Genomic DNA, 22,883 nt, shown 5'->3' on the forward strand with positions numbered 1-22,883 from the left:
TGTCCCAATCCAAGAAAGCATATGTAAACACAGCAGTAGCTATACTAATTTCACTCAGTTTATGTGTTGAAAGTTACATGCCCTAAATAAGGGCATTGCTGGATGGGGACCTAACCTGAATTATGCAAGGCCTTTAAAGAGACTGGAAGAGGGGTTTGTTGGACGCAGTCCCTTAGAACCACCACCATGCTCCTGTGCTGGATGTTACCGGCCTCTGTAAGACCTCGTTTGGAGGCTTTTAGAGTTTTTTTTAAACAGAATTAACAGCCCTCGTGCCAGGGATCGCCCTGTCGCGCCTCTAAGGCTTTGCCGCCACCAATGCTGCTGTGCCAACCAGCTCCTGCTCTGGGCGCACGAGTGCTCACGCCGCCGGGGCCCACCGGGTGCGGGGAGGCGAGGGCCACGCGTACGGCTCCTCTGGACTCGCTTGCTTGCTCTCTGGGCAGCGGGGGGAGCCGGGTAACCCCGGCGGGGCTGGGTAGCGGCGCAGGTAAGGAGCGGCCTCTCCCCAGGCCCGACAAGTGGGTGGGAGCACAGCGCGGCCCGAAGGCCCCCGGCAGCCGGGCGCCAGACGTGCCGCTGCCGAGCAGCCTTTGTTCGCCGGCCCGCGCCGCCCCAGGAGCCGGGTAGCCCGACCTGCGTGCCGCTGCTGGGTGCGCGTGCGCGCTGCCGCCCGCCCGCCTCGGGAGCGCGTCCGGCAGGCAGGAAGAGCTCGCTCCGCCGCAGCTGGCGCGCTCTCGTGGTGGTTTGTCCTCGGCCGGTAGGAAAGCGGCACGCAGCGCGCGGTCGGTTCAGGCGGTTGGGGCCGGGCACTGAGCGTCTCGGCGAGAGCGGCGCAGCCAGTCGCCCCGTAGCCCGCACGATCGGGGGAGCCAGGCCGCCTCAGCGGGGTCCCGCCCAGCCCAGCGCCCACAGGTGAGCGTGCTGCGGGGAGGAGGCCGAGGGACCTCGCAGGGGCGAGAGCGACCGGCCTGACGGGGCCCTCTTCCCACCCGGTCCCCAGCGTGGGGCGACCCCTGCTCGGTCGCAGAAGGCCCCAGCGCGGCCTCAAGGCCGGCTCGGCGGCCGCAGCGTAGAGTCGGGACAAGGCCCTGCCGCGGCCTAAGCGCAGCCCGGGCGTCCGGTTCCCTGCTGACGGACGGGCCCCTTGCCGCCGCCCGCGACGGGGTTTGAGGCAGCGTGAGCCGGGGAAGCGACGTCCGGCGGGACCTTCTTCTTTGCCCGAGCCTGCGGGTCCCGAAGGGAGGAGGGACAGGGCCCCGCGGCGGCTGCGAGCCCTTCTGCTGTACTGTTGTGCGCCAGGCTGAGGCGGCGGCCCGGTCCGGCTGTTGCGGAGGGTCTGGGCCGCGGGGCTGCCTCTTTGTGGTCTCGGGCTCGGCCTCGCCTCGCTGTGCGCTTTGTGCTCGCGGAGCGGGCCCTGGCGCGGCCAAGGAAGGGCGGCGAGGGCGGCCCTACTACTGAGGGCCTCGGCGGCGCCCCTCTGCCTGCACCCCGGCGGGCCCCGCCGCCGCAGGAAACAGGTTGCCGGGGTAAATGGGCCGCTCGGTGCTCCTCTGTGGTATTTCTTGGGAAGACTGCTGTCTCCTTCTTTAATCCGGTGGGAGCAAAGATGGGCGGGGGGGGGATTCTTCCTTATACCGCGGCTTCCCCTGTAAAATTAAAAGGCTGGAGTTCTCTTACCTTCTCCACGGATTTAAAAGGACAGGATACAGTAGCGTTTGTAGTGAAAGGCGAAGCGTCGTAAGTATTTCTTCAGGAGAAAAACTAAGTTTTTTTCCCGATAGTGAACTTTTGGCACTTTTATTGTAAGCTCACGTTTCATATGTAGCACCAAACATGCAATATTTCTCCAATATTATCTCTTCAGCTTCTATTTCAAGCAGTCTGGAAGAATACTTCCTTTCCTCTATAATAAACGGTTTATTCATATGCTAAATAAATAGATAAAGTGGCTTAATTTGTTTAGTGTGGCAGATGAGTGGATGTTAGGAAGCTCATAGCTAATTGGACTAGGTCACGAAGGACATGGGATATTCCACACATGGAACATAGTTTCACTTTTCTGTTTAACTCTGAGGCTAGCACAGCCCATTCTAGAGAGGGAGGAAAAATGGAAGGGACTCCTCTCGAGCCTGAGATATTCAAGCTGATCTTCAAGAAGATTTGGGGTATTGGAATACAGGTGGACTAATAGAGGCTTTTAGGATAAAACATGGATCTCTGAGCCAGTAGTCTGTTGTAGAAAATAACTTTGGGGGGCATACCTAAAGAATAAATTGATTAGTTCTGCTTTTATAATATATTCTACACCATAACACTGGTGTAAAAAATGAGTGTTAGAAATAATTGTGTGAGCTTAAATAGAAACTAATGTTCTCATATAGTTTTAGCACTTTTCACAGCACTGAAAAAATACATAGGAAAGCACAAGGAAAAAAATTATCCACTAGTGTTGGGAATCTGGTGTGACCCAAGAATTCTGAAAATGATAGAATAATGAGCATTTTAGTCCTGACAGTGCATGTCATGACAAAGTATCTGGTCCTTTAACCTGCTGTTTCTGTTGGTATGCTTTTAATGCTGTAGTTTAATTAGACTGTAGTAGAGGAGACTGTAGTAGAGGAGTTAGCTCAGAAATTCAGTGGCTCCAGCTAAGTAGGTGTGAACTAGGGAAAGTAATATTTTAAATAACACAAGTAATTTCCATGCTTAGGTTTGAGCATAGTTGCTGCTGTCTGCTTAGTGTGAGTTGTGAAAGAGGTACTGCTTAGACATCAGATACCTGCCTCTGATGTTGAAGAGTGGGAGTATGAGTATGCTTGCATAAGAAGCAACCCTTTTTGGTCTGAAAGCTTCAATAAAGTAGGACAGTTTTATGAGCTCTGATCTTACATGAAGCATTCTGGAAGACTATACATACAACTCCTATGAGAAATGTGATGTTAAGTTAGAATCACTTTGTTTTTCTTGTTTTTTTTCACGCTTGTAATAGCGTTTGTGGTCTGGTAACCATCAGTTTTAAAAGTTGGACTGAGTTTTGCCAAATAGACTATTTGTGTGTGTTTTGCTTTAATGGTTGTCTTATTTTCAGGAGCTAATCTGATCTAAATGAGTTAAGGCAAATCAGTGGTATATGAAATTCTGGACACGTGAGGAGCTCAGTTCGGCAGTTGTGATGCGTAAACTCAGTCTGCAGAAAGCCGAAGTGAAAATTGTCTTTCCAGCTGCTGACTGTGGTTAGCCAAGTCCTGGTTGGTACTGTTAATACCACCTGCTGCAAACAGCAGCAGCAGTAAGAGTAAAAATGCTGGCAGGCTCTAGTTCATCTCAGCCATCACTTGGGACCTACAGCTTAGGATCTCTTCTCTGATGTTAGCATTATGAACATTGTAGATGCAGAAGATAATTTTACTTGATTTTTTTTGTTTGTTTTTTGAAGGAAAATCAGTATTAAGAAAAGTGGCAACTAGTTGTGATTACTTCTTCACTATGAGGGTAGTGAGTCCCTGGCACAGGTTGCCCAGAGAAGCTGTGGCTGCCCCATCCCTGTCAGCATTCAAGGCTAGGTTGGACAGGGCTAGGAGCAACCTGGTCTAGTGGAGGTGTCACTGCCTGTAGCAGGGGGTTGGAACTGGATGATGTTTTAGGTATCTTCCAACCCAAACCAGTCTGTGATTAAAAAAGAATAGTAAGATGTACCCTTTTTGATTCTAACAAAAATACACGACGGGTAGAGACGTATTGTTATTTTAATATATATGCTTTGTTTCATTAATAAGAGAATTTGGTGTAAGCAATTTACTCTTTTTCAAAGTGTAAGGTAGTTTTATGTCATGCTATAGTGTGTTTAGCTGTTAACTATGCTAAGTAAAGAAACAAAACAAACCCTAGATTAATGCCTCATTAATATCCCTAAATTTTATGCTATGCTTCATACACATACATACTTTTTAGTTCTAATCCAGACTACATACTGTGCTTCTATATAATGACCAGGACAAGAAGAATAGTGATTCTTTGTGTTATCACAGGAATAATGAGAGATTTGGTTACTAATTCCACAGAACTTTAATCAGCTAAAGTGCTAGATAATTACAGTTAACCAAATGGTGCACTTCTGATTTTGATTTGTTTCTCTTTTTAGAAGCTGAATAGGGAAGCTGAGGTTGGCTTTGTTTTCAGTGGGGAAGTAAAACATTATTTCAGTGGTAAAGACTGTATTTGTTCTTCTGCATCTGGAAATACCTTTTTAAAAATCACTGTGGATATATTCCTACAGGGAAATTGATGTGAAAAGAGCAGTAAATTTAGCTACAGGCAGTTGTTGACCATTTTCCTTTGGAACAGGTTTGTATCTTTTCTTGTAACAATTGATGACCTTGCTTGAAACATGAAGAAAAACAAGGAGAGTGTAGAGGTAACTTCTGCTGCTTAAGGAATTAGTCATCAGGTCCCTTAAAGTGAAACAGCACTTACTTGAACATTATTTTGGATGACATGAAGTCTTTAAGTTAGTATTTTTAAGTTCTTGCATAGAGTGCTAAATGGAGTGAAAATTCATTTAGTCCTTGACGAAAGACCACAGTGACTTTTCAGTATTTTTTTTTTTTGAATGCTGTCAAAGAAGAGCATTTAGAATGCCACACTTTTTTAAAGAGTTATTTTCAAGTATGTGTTCAGATGAAATATGTCAGAGGAAAACTACATGTGAAGTAAAATTGTGTGTTAAATTTTGCTAACATACAGATTGTCAAAAGATTGAAGAGGTTTTAACTGGAGTAGGAGTATTTTAAAACAATTTGGTATTAAATTGGTGGAGAGAAATCTTGAAAATCGTTTCCTTTGGGTAAAAATTGCTAGAGCTGGTGTTTAACTTAGAAATATAGTTAAGAGGCTTATCTTTGTTGTTTTTGTTTAGTCTGTATTACAGGTCTTTCATGAGGGAAGATTCTATGTCCTCTATATTTTGCAAGAGGATGACAGCTGAAATACAAGGTTTCCAAGTTCTGTTTTGTAAGTCTTGGTACACATTGCTTTATGCTGAAATATGATGCGGGTATTAGTTTAAAGTGGGTTTGAGAAGTTAGTTTTTCCTATGTTGTATGATTTTTCTAAAGGAAGTGGTTAGCTGCTGTTAACACACTGGTATTAGGAAAGAAGAAATAACAGAAGATGAAGCACTGCACAAGCTATAGTTCAGCAGTAGCTAAAGACAGTTTCAGTTCAGACTGTTAGTGGTAACTTGCAATGTTGCTGTCACCAATGTGAATGTGAAATGGGCCAGTTTTAGTTCCAAGTTTAGTTGAAAACTAATTACCTGTGAGGAATGGGTAACTACTACCTGGTTCACTTCCCAGAGCAGCTTGCTCTGGGTATGGCTTAACATGGCTCATGTGTTAACCTGTGAGCCAGTGCTCTGCAAGAGCTGTCATCCTCTCTCATTGTAGGTGCGCTTGGATTTAGTCTAAGTGTAGTTTTACAGCTAAGAAAGACTGGTCTGGCTCTCTGTTGCCAGCTTGTTTTCAGTGTCTTCCTGGTGTCCGATGTAAGCACTCCTGTAGATGTGGAAGACTGATCTAGCTGAATACGTTACCTTAAAGAGAAAGAAAACTAATAGGTAAAAGGCACTGCAACCATTCAGTTTGGTAGCAGCTTGCTTTTGTTTGTTGTAGAAATGGTAGAATTGCACCCAGACATACTGTGTTTGTGTGCCTGGAGGGAGTCGTGGAGCCTCTATCTGGTGGATTGTTCTTTGTGCTGTATATATTTTCTTTGATTGTTTGTAGTGGTATCTGAAAGTTCTGAAGAAATACTAGAACTGAGCCGTTCTTAAGTGCTGTTAAGGTGTTCCAGAACCATTAAACATGTAGTGTTGCTACTTTTCTTTGAAAGATAATCATAGAATGGTTTAGGTTGGAAAGGACCTTAAGATCATCTAGTTCCAACCCCCTGCCATGGGCAGGGCTGCCTCACACTAGACCATGTCACCCAAGACTCTGTCCAGCCTGGCCTTGAGCACTGCCAGGGATGGAGCATTTACCACTTATTTGGGCAACTTGTTCCAGTGCCTCACCACCCTAACAGTAAAGAACTTCATTATATCTAGCCTGATCCTCCCCTGTTTAAGTTTAAACCCATTTCCACTTGTCCTATTGCTACAGTTCTCGATGAAGAGTTCCTCTCCAGCACCCTTGTAGGCCCCCTTCAGATACTGGAAGGCTGCTCCAGGGTCTCCATGCGGCTTCTCTCCAGGCTGAACAGTCCCAACTTTCTCAGCCTGTCTTCATACAGAAGGTGCTCCAGTCCCCTGATCATCCTCATGGCCCTCTTCTGGACTTACTCCAACAGCTCCATGTCCTTCTTATGTTGAGGACACCAAAACTGCACACAGTACTCCAAGTGAGGTCTCACGAGAGCAGAGTAAAGGGGCAGGATCATCTCCTTCAACCTGCTGGTCATGCTTCTTTTGATGCAGCCCAGGATACGGTTGGTTTCTGGGCTGAGAGCGCACACTGAAGCTGTCTCATGTTCAGTTTCTCATCAACCAGCACCCCCAAGTCCTTTTCCACTGGGCTGTTCTTAATTACTGCACCACCCAACACAACTTCATGCAGCACCTTAGAACAAATATCTTAATCCAGTTCTCAAGTCTGTGAAAATGGGCTCTTTTTGTGGTTTTGTGTTTTGAAACCTTACAACCTTCTGGCATTTTTTGACCAGGTGTAGAGCTCAGAATTTGCTAGTCTTGTGATCAGATGTTTTAATATTCTTAAATTACCTCATATTGGTTTGGAAATCATGTTTGAAACATGCTTTGATATGTGTTTGTGTGTCAATACATATATAATCCCACTTTAAGGTGTACAAGATAAGCTTCTTATTTTTAATTGAAGTTAGTTTTTAAATTTGTGTAAAGTTGTTCACTTTTGCCTATATAGGAGCCTCAAGTCTTGTTCTGTTCCTTCTCGTTATGGGCCTGTGCAGTTTTTTTCCTGTAAAAGCTATGAAAATGCTCTGCTTATCTCTTGATTTCTGTTTGTTTTGAAATACATATGCATACATGTGTATAATATATATTAAGAAATCATTAGAGGCACAAAATTACTTTGGTTCACAGAAATTCCCCCCCCCCCCCTTTTTTTGTGCATGAAGGTGTCAAGTTGAATTAATTTGTGTAGGGTTCATCACTACATGGCCCATATCTGTGTGATTATGCAAGTACATTCAGGATGTAATTTGAAGACTGGTTGCACAGGTGTGACTGGGGAATAAATTGGCTGGCAGATGTTGGTGGTGTACTATAAAATTTTAGTCTGGCTTTGTGCTAAGTCAAGTATAATCATTAGAAAGGAAATTTTACAAATAAAATGTATGCATTCCATAACAGAAATTGAGATAGACATTCTTTTAAAAGAGCACCTGTAAAGCAGTAATTTTAAGGCACTTTTATGGGTATTAAAACCAGCTGCATTGCATAACAGCTTTATGTTAAAATCTAGTGTTCCATTTAAGGAAAAGTTGTTCCTTGTACAATCACAATTCTTCCATGGATGTACAGGTGCTCATCTACTAGAGGAGTTAGGAGTTTTTAGGAAAAAAGGTTATTTAATAAAGGGAGTTCCTTAATAGAATATGAGGAAGTAGTCTTAGGGTTGCCTGTGAAACTTAATTTCTTAATTTTTGAATGCTTGATCTTCCAACTCAATATATTTTTGTAAAACTTCTGTAACAGAAGGCAGCTCAAAAGTACTTAAATTTACAGTTGTCCTCTGGATAGTGAGTCATTGTTAACAGTTGATGTTTGATATTCACCACTGCAGCATAGGCTCAAGTTTTGATTTAACTGGATAACAGAAGAGAGGACAATATTTTGCAAAGAAGGACATAGTCATGGGTGTTGAATTTAGAAACTACTGATAAAAAGAGCATCAAGCAGCAGAAAGATACATCTATTCCTGTCACTTCAAAACCGTTTGTAATATCTTGTGTTTGTTTTCTGATGCAGAGTCAGGCCTGACTTCAGAGCAGTTGCAGTTGAATTTTCATTTTGCATGCCATGAACCATTTCCCAGGCAATACAAATATGTGAAATAGTGAGTGCATTCTACTTAGCATTTGAGATATACCTAGTCAGAATTCAGTGGCCATTAAAGAACATAAGAACACTGAGAGCTGCTCTTCTGCTGATTTTGAATCACTTGCTTCAAGAGTTGGGTAGTTGGATTTTCACAAAGAAAGCTGAGGCACTTTTTTTTTTTTTTTTTGGTAATACAAGGATCCCTCTAAAGAAAGATTACTTCATTTGCTTTCTGTAAAATACCAATGTGGTATTGATGTCACAGAAGCAGGCCTTCAGATTGGCCTAATGCAGTAGAATTAGTGAGAAGGGAGCTGCCCTGTCTCCCTAATTTGTCTCTTTGATGTATAAAATACTAGAATGAATAGAGGGCAGTTACCCATATGCGAGGAGTTGGAAAGTAAATAGTGATTGAAGTTTGACTATTTCTAACTGTAAAAACTGAGATGTTAAATAATTTAATATGGTGTCCTTTAGTGTATAATGATATTTATTTATTACTAACCTTGAGTAGATTTAGGTAGGGTCTACAGAGTTAATTTAGTATCCTTATCAAGTTAATATGTTCTCTTCTGCATTAATGTCTGAAAAACATGTGAGATATGTTTGAAAAACCTGTAAAAGGCAGGGAAGTACTTGCTTGTGGTGACTCAGAAACTTGTGACAGAGCAGGAGCTAAACCCATGTCGCCCATGCTACACAATAATGCTCTATTACCACTAATCCTTTCATATATATATATTATTATTGTTTTTAGGTTTCAGAGAATGCTCAGTCTTTTCATGTGACATGGTAGTCTGTGGAATGATCAGTTCAACCCATTTCTGTGTCTCAGGCTGATAATGCTTGCTGGAAGAGTGCTGTTATTTCTGAGATAAAGCCACATTCTAAAACTTTGTCATGAAAAGTAGTAGAGCTGTTGCTCTGTGCAGGAGTACAGCCGTAGTAGAGTTGTCAGTAGCCAAGTTTAGGAATCTGAGTAACATTGTAGTAATGATTTTTAAAAAGATTTTTAATGGTGGCAGTTGAATCCTTGTGCAACAGTACTATAGAAACAGTTGATTCAGGACTGAGGAGTGGGGAAAACAAGTCATTTCAGGAAACTGGATTGGGTTTAATGGAAGCATATGTAATTCAAAGAATGGATGTTAGAAACACAAGACATGCAGCAAATGGGAGTTCAAAGAAATGAAGTGCTGGGAAGTCTGGAACCATCAGAAATGTGAAAGCACCACTCTGCTTTTGCATTTATGTTACTAAGGTCTTACATTTGTTACAGTGTAAATAATATCAGTGCTCTTTATTTCCTACCCGAATTGGGTATCCACAGTAGGAAAATCTTTCTTCTAAAATGTAGAAGTTACCATTTAAAAATACGTACTTGATTCTTTACATTTAAAATGTTGTGTGTTTTATTTTTATGTTGTGCATCAGAATGGCTAGAGGTTCTGTGTAGGTTAGTACAAGAAGGTCTGAAAATTTGTAATTTCTGGTAAGTTAGGTTAGGCTTCCAGTGTCACTCTGTGTGCTGCTGAAGGTACGTGTGTGCAGATTTCATGTTTGTCATACCTTAGGGCACCCAGATCTGTACTCTGGAATCAGTTATCTCCATTCTTTATGCCCACCCCTACATGTTTGCCCTCTACAGGTCATATTACCATTCTTCACAGGGTTCCACTGTCAACAGGACTGCTTACAGGAATACAGAACAGATGAAGCATGGCAAGAATAAATTATTATTTATGATGGAAATATGTATGGACCTAAGTAGTGCACTCTTGTGGGAAGATTTTAATAAACATAGTCAATATACATAAACTTGTCCTGGCTGCTCCTACAGAGCAGCTTTGTGTGTCATGATCAGTCTCTTATAGACCAGGTCCTCCTTGATCAGGTCTGGTTATTCTGATGGTCTACTCACTAACTGTTTAGGTATGCAGGAAGAATATTGATCGTAAAATAGGTCTTGAATTTGAATGGGAGTAGTTATCACAGAAAGACTTTGCATGTGAAGACACATCGAAGTACAGGTTCTTCTTACAGTGTTCAGCCTTAGTGAATTAAGGTAGGCACTTCCACGCCATACGCCACACCCTTCTCCCTTGTCTGCCACAGACACGGGAATGGTGATGCAATATTGCATGGAAGTTACAGTATGCAGTGGAGAATATAGGTTTTGCAAAATCAGACTGAGGAAAGAACCACAGCCCCCAAACTGTCACACTCGGTAGGATTTGCTGTTAATATTTACATAGTTTTGGTTGGTTTTTTTTTGTTTTGGGTTTTTTTTCTTGAGCTAATAGAAGTTGTATACAGAGCCCATTTGTGATACAGAATAGAATCAAGTGCTTCTTGCTTCACATACTTCTGGATGGTAGTATATGTTACAGCATGAAAAATAACTTGTTGGGTTGTTTTTTTTAGTGCTGTTACTAATTCACTTTGTAGCCGATCCTCCTGTATGCCTGCCTGCCTTTTTATTGCAACATTCTATGTCTGGAACTTTTTAAGAGGTAACTGACTACCTGTGTTTATAGAAATTACTGGGCTGAGCTATTGTTGGAAGATGATCCTGACGCAGCTTACTTCAGTGTGTTCTGTGCACTGTGAAAGGAAATCAGATATTACTAAAAAATAAAACCCATTGTCTCTGGTATTTACTGTTTGCATAGAGTTGTCTGCATTTGCATATGAAATTTTTCTTACTTTGTTAGATTCGGTGGTTTGTGCTATCTTTATTTTGAAACCTTAACTTCTACTTTATCTCAGTTAGCTTTTCTGTGATCAAACTACAGCAGGCTGCCAAAAGGCATGTTCAGTTTGGTATCTGAGAAGGCTAGTGTAGGACAGCTGCTGGTTTGAGTTCATACCATAGTTTTTCATGGTATAGGTTCTGTTTGTAGGCATGCTGGTGGTTCAGGTGTCCTGTGTAAAAGGAAGGCGCTGACCATCGACTGACTCCTGGCACTGAGGATACAGAGCTAGTGAATGGAAAGAAGACAAGGCTTTTGTCACAGAGTCCAGTTTCAGTACACTGCAAGAGTGTGCACTTACACAGCTTTGAGTGCTATTTCTGTAGTACCATCATCATGCCTCTATAGTAGATGGGATTCAGCAGTGTCAGTGAGATAAATTATTTGCTTGTTTTTAAAAGGGAAAAAAATGGTGATGTCCAATTTGGAAGTGGTCCATGATCTTTCTAATGCAAGTGTTTGGTTTTGAGTTGTGTTTAAATAATGATTCTTTTTCTCTATATTTTTGTTTATATAATGAAGAAGGTTGTTTCACTGGCTAGTTTGTGGCTTAACTTTCACAGACTGGTTTGGGTTGGAAGGGACCTTAAAGCTCATCCAATTCCAACCCCTGCCATGGGCAGGGGCACCTTCCACAAGACCAGTTTGCTCCAAGCCCCATCCACCCTGGCCTTGAGCAATGCCAGGGACGGGGCAGCCACAGCTTCTCTGAGCAACCTGTGCCAGGGCCTCACCACCCTCGCAGGGAAGAATTTTTTTCTAATACCTAATAAATTACCACATATCAGTAATTTTTGCTATTATTGTTTATGCCAGTTTATTTCATATATTGTTGCATTTTCTTTCCCTAGTGGTGGTATTTGATAAATTGTTTTTAGTATAGCTAGAATTTTAAGGAATTTCCTTTATAGTTCCCCTACGTTTTGTTTTCTGTCCAGCTTCCTCTCCTTCCATCTCTGAGAAGATGGGGGAGATGCACATCCTATTTTGCTTTATTATTTGTTTATGGTCTGTGTTCTTATAATTGCAAGACATATGAAAGCTGAGATGTTCTTTGATAGTACAGTACGGAGTGAGTAGTCCAAACTCAGTTTTTTGCTATTAATCAGACATTTCTAGTGTTCATTCTAGAATGAAATTTGGGGGGTTATCAGTTAGTTGTTCTTTCTCTGAACTCTGGTCTTCAGTTAGCCTTTCTCTACCAGACTGGAGTGCCATAGCAGTATAGTCTCCAATATTCCATGCCAGCTTGGATCTTGATTCTTTAGAGTATGGAAAATTCTGGTTGGCTACAGTATGGGTTACTGGCTTTTTTTACATTGATGAAATTACTTGTTGCATTTAAAACTTGCATGACTACCGCATTCAAAAGTTACATGATGACAACATTAAGCTGTAGTCATGGTAGTAGTGACTTGCTCATATGGATTTTATGTAGTGTTGTATGTCTTTTATAGGGCACTGTTCCTTCTTAATTTTACATTTTAAAGTTGTGGGAAAGAAAAACTTCAGTAGCTAGGAAAACCATCTTGGGTTGGTATTTTATATTCTGGCATTGATAGGCAGGAGAAATAGTGGTGAAGCAGAAGTCAAAGGACACTAGCCAAGACTCAAGCTTTTGTATTGGATTAGAAACAGGTCACTATTAATTTGATGGACGTAATATTATTGTTTGTGTTTACATAGTGCTGTCTGGATCTGCATCTGCCATGCAGTATGTGTTGAATTTGGAGAAGACCTGGATTGCCCACTAGCAGTGACTCAACTGGTTATCATACTATGTACATGAGAATATATTTGATAGCATCAGAACACTGAGCCTTAGGGTCTGGTGGTTCACTGCAGAGGTAGCCACAAAGAGGATGACTGATTCCATGGTTATAGAAATCCATTGGGATTTCCTTTCCTGATGGTTGGGAAGAGGGGTTTGTAGGGAGTATCTTCAGATCCAAGAAAAAAACTACTTGCACTTCCAGGCAGGCTAGGTCACTACAAGGTGATGGAAAGTGTTGCAATTTTGTATACAAAGGAAATGAGGTGGACAGGTGATGTTTTGGAAAAGGAAATCATCTTGTGACTTGCCTCAATTTTGTAATATTTTGAGGGGCTTGCTTTATTATCTGTTACATTGGATTGCTCTGGCTTTTGGCTGTTATGCAGGAAATTAGAAGCCCTGAGATGCCTGAAGTAATAAATAGCATATAGTTAAAGGGCACTAAAGAAAACAGTGTCCGTAAGAGTTGAAAAAATTCATAATTCATGAATCAAAACCAGAGTGTATAGAGACTAAATCGTGTTTTGTAGTTGATTAATAATTTATGTCAGGAACTGTCTTCTGGAAGTTTTGAAGTAGGCCAGTAGGTAGAGAGGCAGTGGATAAGTTGGGATGTACTTTTCTGTGCCTGGTGTTAATCACACTTGCAGGAGCAAGCATGCATTTGATATTAAGCATGCCAAGCCTTTGTACTCTGAAATCATCCAAGAGCAGTGGGAGATAAATTGATAAACCTTGGGCCCTCAAGTGTCTTGAAATTTAAATAGAAATTAAAAATATTAATTAAAAAATACAAGCTATTCACTGGGAGAGTTGTGCATAATGCACTTAATGTTACATGTGTTTGATTGCTGAGGTGTGGGTTTGGTGGTGGTGAGGCTAATATATAGTATTTTCACTACAGCCTGCTAAAACCCTTTTCCCTTCTGTTTTGCTGATTATGAGTGCAAGAGGGGACATGTAAAGGTAGATTCCTTGGAGGATGACTTTCAGAAATAGTAAGTACAAGTTGTTGAAAAGCTGATTTTTCCGTAGACCTGTAGATGTTAGCTCAGCCACTTACGACTTTTCATAACTGAGCAGCCATGCTACAAAATTATGGTATCCTAAGAATTTTTTATATGAAATTAATGCTACTTTAAAATTTGTGAGAAAGCTCCCTACTTAAAAGATGCTGGAGCCCCTTTCTAATCAGAACCAAGTGTGCTTTATAATCACCTTCATTCTCAAGATAATACTCACTTGTGACTTCTGTATCGCTAACACTTGCAGCTTCTTGGGCATCATATTGCGTACTTAGAGTATACTTGTACATGTGCACACATTCTTGTTCCTAAATATACACACACTTCTTTTTTTCTGTTGCATTCACAAAACCTGCTGCTGCTGCCAAGGAAATATTGGTCACTCTTTAGTATTTTCAATTTATTGTTTATAGTATTTTACAGGCGTTACCAATCTTTATCTTCTTGTAAGATCTTATTTACACCTGTTTAATGAGTATTTTCAACAGGTTAACTTTCAGGTTTTGGCACTCCTTGGCTTACATCACATCTTAGAAAAAGTAACCTATCTGTTTTCTTTACAACTTCAAACACTGTCATGAAATGTTCTCATTTGCAGTGCTCAGTAAAAGGGGATTGGTTTTTAAAAAGTCTTATTTTCAAATATGAATGTAAAGTTGAAAAAGTTTACAGATTTTGTCTAACTTTGTTGATGGCTGTAATGCATTAAGAATGCATTTTGAGTGGAAGTCTCTGAATTCAATTAGTTCTGAAACATGATTGAAAAAAAAATTTATTGCATCTGTGAAAAGGCAGATCCTGTCCTTACACCACTCTTCAGCATTACAGAATCAGAGGGTTTTTTCTGTCTTCCAGCCGTTTAGATGACTCTACAAGAGTCTCATGTTGTTTTTTTTTTTTTCCAAAAACAATATTCAGATACTCCCTCAAAAGCAAATTAGAATGTTAAATCTAAGTCTTAATCTGTTTGCTGAGGGTGAAGATTTTGGATAAGTGGGTAGTATTGACTTGAATTTGTCAAAGGTACCTTGTATTTTGGTGCAGGGCAAGAGAGGTAATTTCTAGAGTGGTGTCTGGAGCCAGCACCTTTAAAAGATGAGCAGCTGAAAGGGTATCGATCCTTTCCTGTGTACTGTTAATTCTGTGGCATGCGAGGTGTATCGTTGTTTTGAGCTTCCTTGAAACTGCTTTCCTATGCCTGCACCTCAGCTGAGCTTTTTTAAACAGTGGATTGATTGCATCTTCCTCTTTTCACTGTAACTTTTTTATCTGTCTGGAGTTTCAAAGGCTTTCTCTCTTCAGGCATTGTACATTACATCAGTCTAGCAGAGCATTCACTAACCTGTGGAGGGGCTAGTGATTTGTGTTTTGGGGCAGCTGCTTTACTGCAGAAGGGAGAGCCCAGGGTGTGTTTCACACACTTCAGAAGGCACTCTTGATTTCTCGAAAGCCATTTCAGTGCTGGTTTTCTTCAGCTTTTCTGAGTTGTTTGGAAACTTTCTTGACTCTTAGCAGGTAGGGATGTTGTATATTGCATGTCTGGGGGGAGGCTGAAGCATGTCTTGTACTGTCGTGATAGTTTTCGTTACTAGTGATGGGGTGTTATTTGTATGTAGTGGAGTGCCAGTACAAGGGTCCATGGTCTTCCTTGAACAGGACTTGAATTTCAAGTAGTAGGGATGCATTTTCAAAGATAATTTTCTTGATTCTGATACTGTAGCCTTTTTATGTGACCAAAACAATTCACTGCAGTATGTTCCTCTGTTGCCACCACTGGAACTTGTACCTCCATGATCCTGCTATCCTTACGTCTGTATTCCGTAATGCTGAAGGTTTGATGAGCCCAGAGTGTGCATCATGCATCGTGTTGACTTGGTTTCCAGCTCCTTTATCCTTAAACTGTTCTATTTTGTCAACAGTCCACATGGAAATTCAACTGTCACATTTTTCCAAGTCTGTTGGTCTTTTCCTAGGGTTTAGTATGCTGCTGCTTCGTAGAAATGGTGAAAATTCATGTTGAACGGGTACTTCAGTGGAAAATGCTAATTAGAGCATTGAAATAGCGGCAACGGGAAGAGAAATCCATGTTTTGAATGCAGTCTATAGCTTTTTAGAAGCGGTTATTTGGGGAGGATCATCAGATCCATCTCTGTATGTGAAGAGAAGTGGTTGCGGCACGTGAGAATCACATACCGGTGTTGCGGGGGGCTCTGTGTACAGGTGCTAGGAGGCGGCGGTGTGCGCGGCGGTCCTGGGCCGACTCGGGCCCTTCGAGGTGTCCGTGCTGGGGCGAGCCGCTGCCCGCGGTCCAGTGGGTGCCAACGGCCGCCGGGGGCCGCCCGCGCTGCGCCCGAGCCGGGCCGCCGCGCCCTACCCTCTGCGGGCGGAGGCGGGGCGGGGCCGCCCGGGGCAGCCAATGGCCGGTGTGGGCCGCGCTGCCTCTGCCGCTGGCCCGCAGCCGGGCGCGGGGCAGCGCCGGCAGGAGGAGCCAGCTCAGCCCAGCCCAGCCCAGCCCAACCGCTGCCCGGCGCGGCCGGCCCGCGGGGAGACCGAGGTTGGGGAAACCATTTTGGGGCGCTGGGCCGGAGCGTGGGTGCAGCCGTAATGGGGGGTTGACGGCAGCGCTTGGAGCGGAGAGGGGTCCCGCCGGGTATCTGTGCACCCCGGACAGCCCAGCGGAGACGCGATGAGCTCCTCCGCTCCGCATGACGGGGAGATCGGCCTCCAGCGCGCCGCATTCGTGGAAGGAAGTGCTGTGTGCCTGCTTGCCGGGAAGTAACGCCAGCAAGAGGAAAGGTAGCGACTTGTGACTCGCGGTGTGCGCAGGGCTGTAAGCTGTTGTGTAGGAGCTCTAAAAGCGTGTCCCTCGGGAGTGTGCAGCTCACCCCTCCGCAGAACCGTATTGAGAAGTTCCCTCAACAGCTGTGTGCGTTCTGGTGTCAAGGATGGAGTTTTTCTTGCTTTAGAACTAGGAAATCTTAAAATGCACTTTTCACTCTTGATTTTGTTTTGGTTTTTTGTTGTTAGGGTTTTGTTTTTTAATTTGTACAATCTCTTGAATAATTTATGATGTAAGAAATAATACTTTGACAATGAAGCTTAGCTTTAGTTTGTCACTGTTGTTTAGAGACTCATTCCCAGTGTATGCAAACAGAGATAGTAACACATATTGCGTATTAGGGGTTTTTACCTGTAGTAAAGCTTTTTTAACTAAAAATGTATTTTATTTCCAGTTCTGTAGTTATTTTTATGTGGTTTGTAATTGTATGGTTTTGATAGTTTAGTAGGTTAAATATATTGTACTGTTAACACTTGTGTTTGTGATTAACTTGTAGTTTTCAAGAGAGCTATAAGAAATTAACTTCTCACTTTTCCATCATGATGTATTATTCATCTTTGAGTTAACAAGTCATGAAAATGTGGGCTTTGGGCAGGTTTAGGCTTGGTGAATTACAGTTTATAGTTTTATCCAGTTTATTCCTTGTGTGCTAATCTCAAAGGCCTGCTTCACAGATTCCTGCTCGGTTTAATTCCCTGCTCGTTTGGACAGTCCTCAGTTGTGGAAGGTGTGTGTGAAGGTTGGTCACACAGAAATGGTGATAAAACAGGGCTGTACGGTTTTCTGTAGTATGTGGTTCTTTTCTCTAGTACATTGAGGTTTAGGAGGTTTAAGTGGGAAGTACCTCTGTGCATAAGGTCTCCTGCAGAGTTTGAATGTTGCTTAATTTAACTGTTGAATGGGCCCCCAGAGGTGTAATTAAAGAAAGCAGAGCTCACCCAGCTTGTCAGACTGCCCAGGGAACTGGTCTAACGCAGTGGGTTCGTTCACCAGTTATCTGTGGGTTAGTGGGGATCCCTGCATCAGGACCTGTAAGTACAGGGAAGATGAAACACAAATGTTTCTGAAATGTGTGTGTTTACAATATTCGAAGGGAAACATGCTTAGAATCTGACATATGAATATGCATGTGATTCGTCATTGAGCAGCCTGGTCTAGTGAACTAGTGGAACTGCGTGAGTTTTAAGGTGGCTTCCAACCCAAATCAGTCTGTGATTCTAAGCTCTTTCCAAGTGAATACCGTGATCAGAATTTGTTCTCTCATGTTCAGTTCCTTTCTGTGTATAATTTGTTCTAGATTTTAGAACTGCATCATGTCATGAGTCTCCCACCTGTAGGTGCTGAGGAAAAAAAACAGCAGTGCTCAGTTCACACAGAGGCCTTTACCATTTGAATCCCCTAGCAACAAGCTCATGTGGCATTGCCTCCCCAGAACATCTATTTGATTTGTCACAGATCAAATAAACTTTTGAACTTTTCATCTAAGCTGGAATGCCTTACAGTAGGGAAATGAATCCAGAAGATACAAACATTCCTGTCATATCTCTACAGTTATCAGTTAAGGTCCAGCATTGTTTGAGTTTGGTTAAATTTTTTCCCCAGAGATGGGAACTGTGTATCTCTAGTCCAAGAAGCCTGAGATGAAGGAAGAGATTTTTGAGGGGTGAGATGATGCTGTTGTTGGGCATGTGACTAAGTACTGAATCTCAGTGTTTTTCTAGCTCTTGACTTGGGAGAGAGGTGCTTCTGTAGAAGAGCTTGAAATTGCTTGTCTGTTTACTTTTTGAATGTCAAGGGATAAGTTTATTGTATGTTCAAGTCTCTTAGTTCCTTTGCTGCATGCACTGAACTGTGCATATCTTGCAAAAGCATGCACAGTATGCTGCTTTGAGGTATCTAGTCCAAGTATGAGTAAGTTTGCGGGTGAAACGATGCTAAATATGGGAAGGTTGCCTATTGCCTAATATTCCCATGTCATATAGCAAGGTGATTAAGGATGAGGTTTAATTTGAAAGCTTTATTACGTATGTGACATACAGAGCTGGTGTATTTGCACGGAAGCAGTTAAGGTGGTTGAGAATTTTACTGTGTAATGGAAGCCAGTTTTGGATAACATTTAACTTCCTTCACTTAGGATGGCAAGGTTTGTCTTTTCAAACTGGACTGTTTATTTTTTTCTGGTAGTACTAGTAATTTCTTATGCACGGGAAGGAGGAGAGTTGGGGGGATGAATCCATCAGTACTTTAACTGGCCTGTTATTTTTATTAATGCTTGAGCAAGGTGCTTTGGCAGGCAGGGCTCAACTTTTGTATGGGGATGTTTGAAAGGACAGAACTTTAGTGTTAACTCCGCTGACTCTGAAACTTAATCAACATCAGTGCCTCTTCAAATACTGGGAATGTTTGAGTTCTAAGATGTTAAAATTAATTCTCAAATTCAAATTTCTTTTTATTTGTGAAATTCAATAAAATTCTTGGGTTTTCTTTTCTTGTATCTTCACAAATGGTTTAGTTCAGGAAGCTGAAGCAGTGGATGTGCTTTACAAGCCTTAGTAACAGAGTAATGAAAATGGAAGATTCAGTGCCCTGTCCTGGGAACAAAGCATTGTAGTGATCTCTGAGCTATGGTTTTCCTTGCTACTGGTTTTCAATTTAAGACAAAAAAAAAATACAGTAAACATGGTCGCTGAGAAGGTCGTACCTTGAAGATCATGTCTGGTTTCTCATCTCGCTAAATACGAGGGAACTTAAAATTCAGCCTTAGAATTGCTTTATAGTGCTCCCAGTTGTTACACCCAGTGGCCTGGGTGGAGTATTTTGTAAATGCAATATTAACACCACCCCCTCCCCCTTCGATAACAAAACACCAGCAACAAACCTTGAGGATTTCAGTTTTGTTTTCAGTGTATCTTTACTCATCCCCCTTGGAGTTTCCAGTAAGTAAATCCTACTTCAGAATAATTCTGAGAACTTCTTCACTTGTTACATCTGCATCTCGTACAAGTGTTTGTGTTGCATGGAGCACAACTGATATTCTCCATGTAACATACCCACAGTTTGTTTTACATGGAGGCTTTCCGCTGTCATTTGTATCTGGTTTCTTTTGAGATTTCTTTGTAAATCAAGCAAATCTATGCAGAGGAAAATCAAATGGGTCTGGGTACTCATGCTTTTTTCTCTGTTCTGTTGCAGAAATGAGCCGTCAGACTGCTACAGCACTACCCACGGGTACTTCAAAGTGTACACCGTCACAGAGGGTGCCTGCGCTGACAGGCACTACAGCTTCTAATAATGACTTGGCTAGTCTCTTTGAGTGCCCTGTGTGTTTTGACTATGTGCTTCCACCAATTCTTCAATGTCAGAGTGGCCATCTTGTTTGCAGCAACTGTCGCCCCAAACTTACGTGCTGTCCAACTTGCCGAGGCCCGCTGGGCTCCATTCGTAACCTGGCGATGGAGAAAGTTGCCAATTCTGTACTATTCCCATGTAAATATGCCTCTTCCGGATGTGAGATAACTTTGCCACACACAGAAAAAGCAGACCATGAGGAGCTGTGCGAGTTTAGGCCTTATTCTTGTCCGTGTCCCGGTGCTTCCTGTAAATGGCAAGGTTCTCTGGATGCTGTAATGCCACACCTGATGCATCAACATAAGTCCATTACAACACTTCAGGGAGAAGATATCGTCTTCCTTGCTACAGACATTAATCTTCCTGGTGCTGTTGACTGGGTTATGATGCAGTCTTGTTTTGGCTTTCATTTCATGTTAGTATTGGAGAAACAGGAGAAGTATGATGGTCATCAGCAGTTCTTTGCGATTGTACAGCTGATAGGAACCCGCAAGCAAGCAGAAAACTTTGCTTATCGGCTGGAGTTAAATGGTCATAGACGGCGATTGACTTGGGAAGCAACTCCTCGATCTATCCATGAGGGGATTTCAACAGCCATTATGAATAGTGACTGTCTAGTCTTTGACACCAGCATTGCACAGCTCTTTGCAGAAAACGGCAATTTAGGCATCAATGTAACTATATCCATGTGTTAAAATGGCAATCCAACCTCTTGAGGCCAGTGTTTAAATCGTTGCATTTAATTTAGCTGAAACTAGGGTAACCACCTTTGACTGTCGGATGAATTACTTGGTAGATGGAGGCTAGACATATATGAAGGTAAATAAAAGGAAAGGCTGTTAAATTACAAGAAGCAGTTGCATGTAGTAACACTAATATATTTAAAATAAGTCAACAGTAAACCACTGAAAATATATATACACCCAAAATGGGCATCTTTTGTATTAAGAATTGATTCTACAGAAAATGTTGTAAAATAATTCTAAAACCTTGTTTGTAGATTGATTGTACTGTTGAAAAGGATACTGTTTTGTGGTTTTGTTTGTGTTTTTTTTTTTTCCTCCACCCCTTTGACTGACAAGCCATGTTGAGTGGTCTGGTCTCTGGCCACTGCTTCCCTCCCTTCCCACCCCCCCTTTGTAAGTCACTACATAGTATTGCTGCTGTTTGTGTATATTTTTTGTGTATTTGCTAATTTTTATTAACTTCTAGTTTTTCATTAAATAAATATGACTTTCTTTTCTGTAATTCAGGTTTTTCTCTTTTTTGTATCTTTTTAAAAAATAATTACCGGTGTCATCTTTTGATATACACAATTGCTATGGTAAAACTTCTGTTTCTGTATGTTTGGTAAATTTTGTCTCTTTCCAGTAGTCAACTCTTTGGTGATGCTGTTCTTAATTGAGCTATTCTGTGAATGTACAGAACTTGAAAGAAGTAATTCTGTTGAAAGACATATCGGTAAAGAAAGCTCCTCTAAAAACAGGTCAAGATGTTGTTGTACTTTGAGTTATCTTCTACCAACAAGGAACAATTACTAAGAGTTTTGTGAATTATTATTTTGTTTAAATTCAGGCTTCAAATTTAGAGATGTTTAGAAACATGATTGCATCCTTGTGTTTGTTGTTTGCAGTACAAAGAAGGTGTTATCTTAAGCAGTATTTCAATTGCAAACCCAGACCATTTGCTTAAAAAATAAGGCAGTCAGAATGAGATGCTTTCAGTCTTTTTATGTTTGTCATTAAGAGAATACCTGGCAAATTCAAAAACAAAACAACCCAACTTTTGCTTTTTGCATTAGCTCAAAGTTTGACATTGATACTCTTGCTTAATTTTTTGTCTTCACGGCTTTTGGTTGTTGCTAAAGGAACTGTCTTGAGCTGATTTCTGTATATTAGTGACATGACGGACGTTACAATGCAAACAGTCTCCTACAGGTGTGACTCCCCAGACAGAAAGCCTTTTGAAGGTTACTGGGCTTACCACAGTCCATCTGTATGTGAAAGACGAAGCCATAAATGTATATGGTATTTGTGTTCCAGGTCATAGACACACAGAATAGACTAAGCTGAAAAGCTGTTTGAAAGAGATTTTTGTCAAACCTGGTGGTGGTGGACACGTGGTTGGGGAGGTAGGCTGGCTATTAACTACTTTTGTAACCCATTAAAATACAGTTTTATTTACTGTGCACTGTCTTAACTTTCTTGTCAGAGGTTGATCTATTAAGACAACTCTTGCTCTTACTATTTTGATGCATGATGAGGTAAGTATGGGTAAGGAACTTAAAATCCATCTGGTTGGATTAATAAAGTGCTACAGAAATAGCTGGCTGTCTGTAGTAAAAGTTTCACTTAAAATCTGATATCTAGGCTGTTGGAACAGCACACAGATTTGATTTAAAAGATGTAGTGATGCCTTGTGACAGTAGATAAAACATTTCAGAAATCCAGCAATGTGGCATCTTTTTCTGTGTGAATATACAGTAATTATTTGCAGTCTTCCAAATTCAGTAATTACTCTCACCTAATTAAGCCTGCCTGCATTTACCTCTGGTTTGTCTCCTGGTCTTTTGACAGAAACTTGGCTAAACGCTTTTTGATATTTTGAGGGATACACTGACTTGTGTGTGATCAGCTGCTTGGGACTCACGTTTGCTTGCTAGGTCAGCTTGTTTCCAGCTCTCTGGTCTTGTTAAAAAATCTGTATGGAATATGGGGTGTTCATCATCAGATGGAATGATTAGAGATTATTATCCTTTAGGCCCAGATCCTCAAAAGTACTAGAAGCTTCTTTCAGTGGCTCTCCTTTAAAGAGTTTGAGGATATGGTGAGTCAACTACACTCTGATATGGAAACAGAAAACATACTAGAAGTCTGTACACTGTACACAGTTCACTGCCTTATTTAAAATAAATGGTGTATTAAAGTCTGGCATGGTTGTGACAGTAGCTATTTATTCTAGAAAGCATTGTTTTACTTTGCTGTATTGGGAGTGAGTATTCATATTTAATAGGTGGGATGAAATGCAGTAGATCTTTCGTTTGCTAGCGCTGTTTCCATTGCTTTTC

At 41.6% G+C, this 22,883-nt stretch overlaps 1 protein-coding gene across 2 annotated transcripts; it reads left to right on the forward strand.

Annotated features, from left to right (window-relative positions):
- The first annotated feature begins 759 nt into the window (after positions 1-759).
- On the forward strand, positions 760-22,015 carry SIAH1 (siah E3 ubiquitin protein ligase 1). Of its 2 annotated transcripts, none has more exons than XM_062604943.1 (2): positions 760-915; positions 19,661-22,015. In XM_062604943.1, the coding sequence occupies exon 2, from the start codon at positions 19,663-19,665 to the stop codon at positions 20,509-20,511; it is 849 nt and encodes a 282-aa protein (XP_062460927.1). In that variant the 5' UTR covers positions 760-915; positions 19,661-19,662; the 3' UTR covers positions 20,512-22,015. The 2 variants fall into 2 exon arrangements, with proteins under 2 accessions (XP_062460927.1, XP_062460926.1); XM_062604942.1 differs by lacking the exon at positions 760-915 and adding an exon at positions 16,158-16,425.
- Positions 22,016-22,883: the final 868 nt, after the last annotated feature.

This window comes from Pezoporus occidentalis, unplaced genomic scaffold (genome assembly GCF_034315485.1).
Source record: "Pezoporus occidentalis ecotype Australia unplaced genomic scaffold, CSIRO_AGI_Poc_V1 ctg89, whole genome shotgun sequence".
In the NCBI taxonomy this organism is placed as follows: Eukaryota; Metazoa; Chordata; class Aves; order Psittaciformes; family Psittacidae; genus Pezoporus; species Pezoporus occidentalis.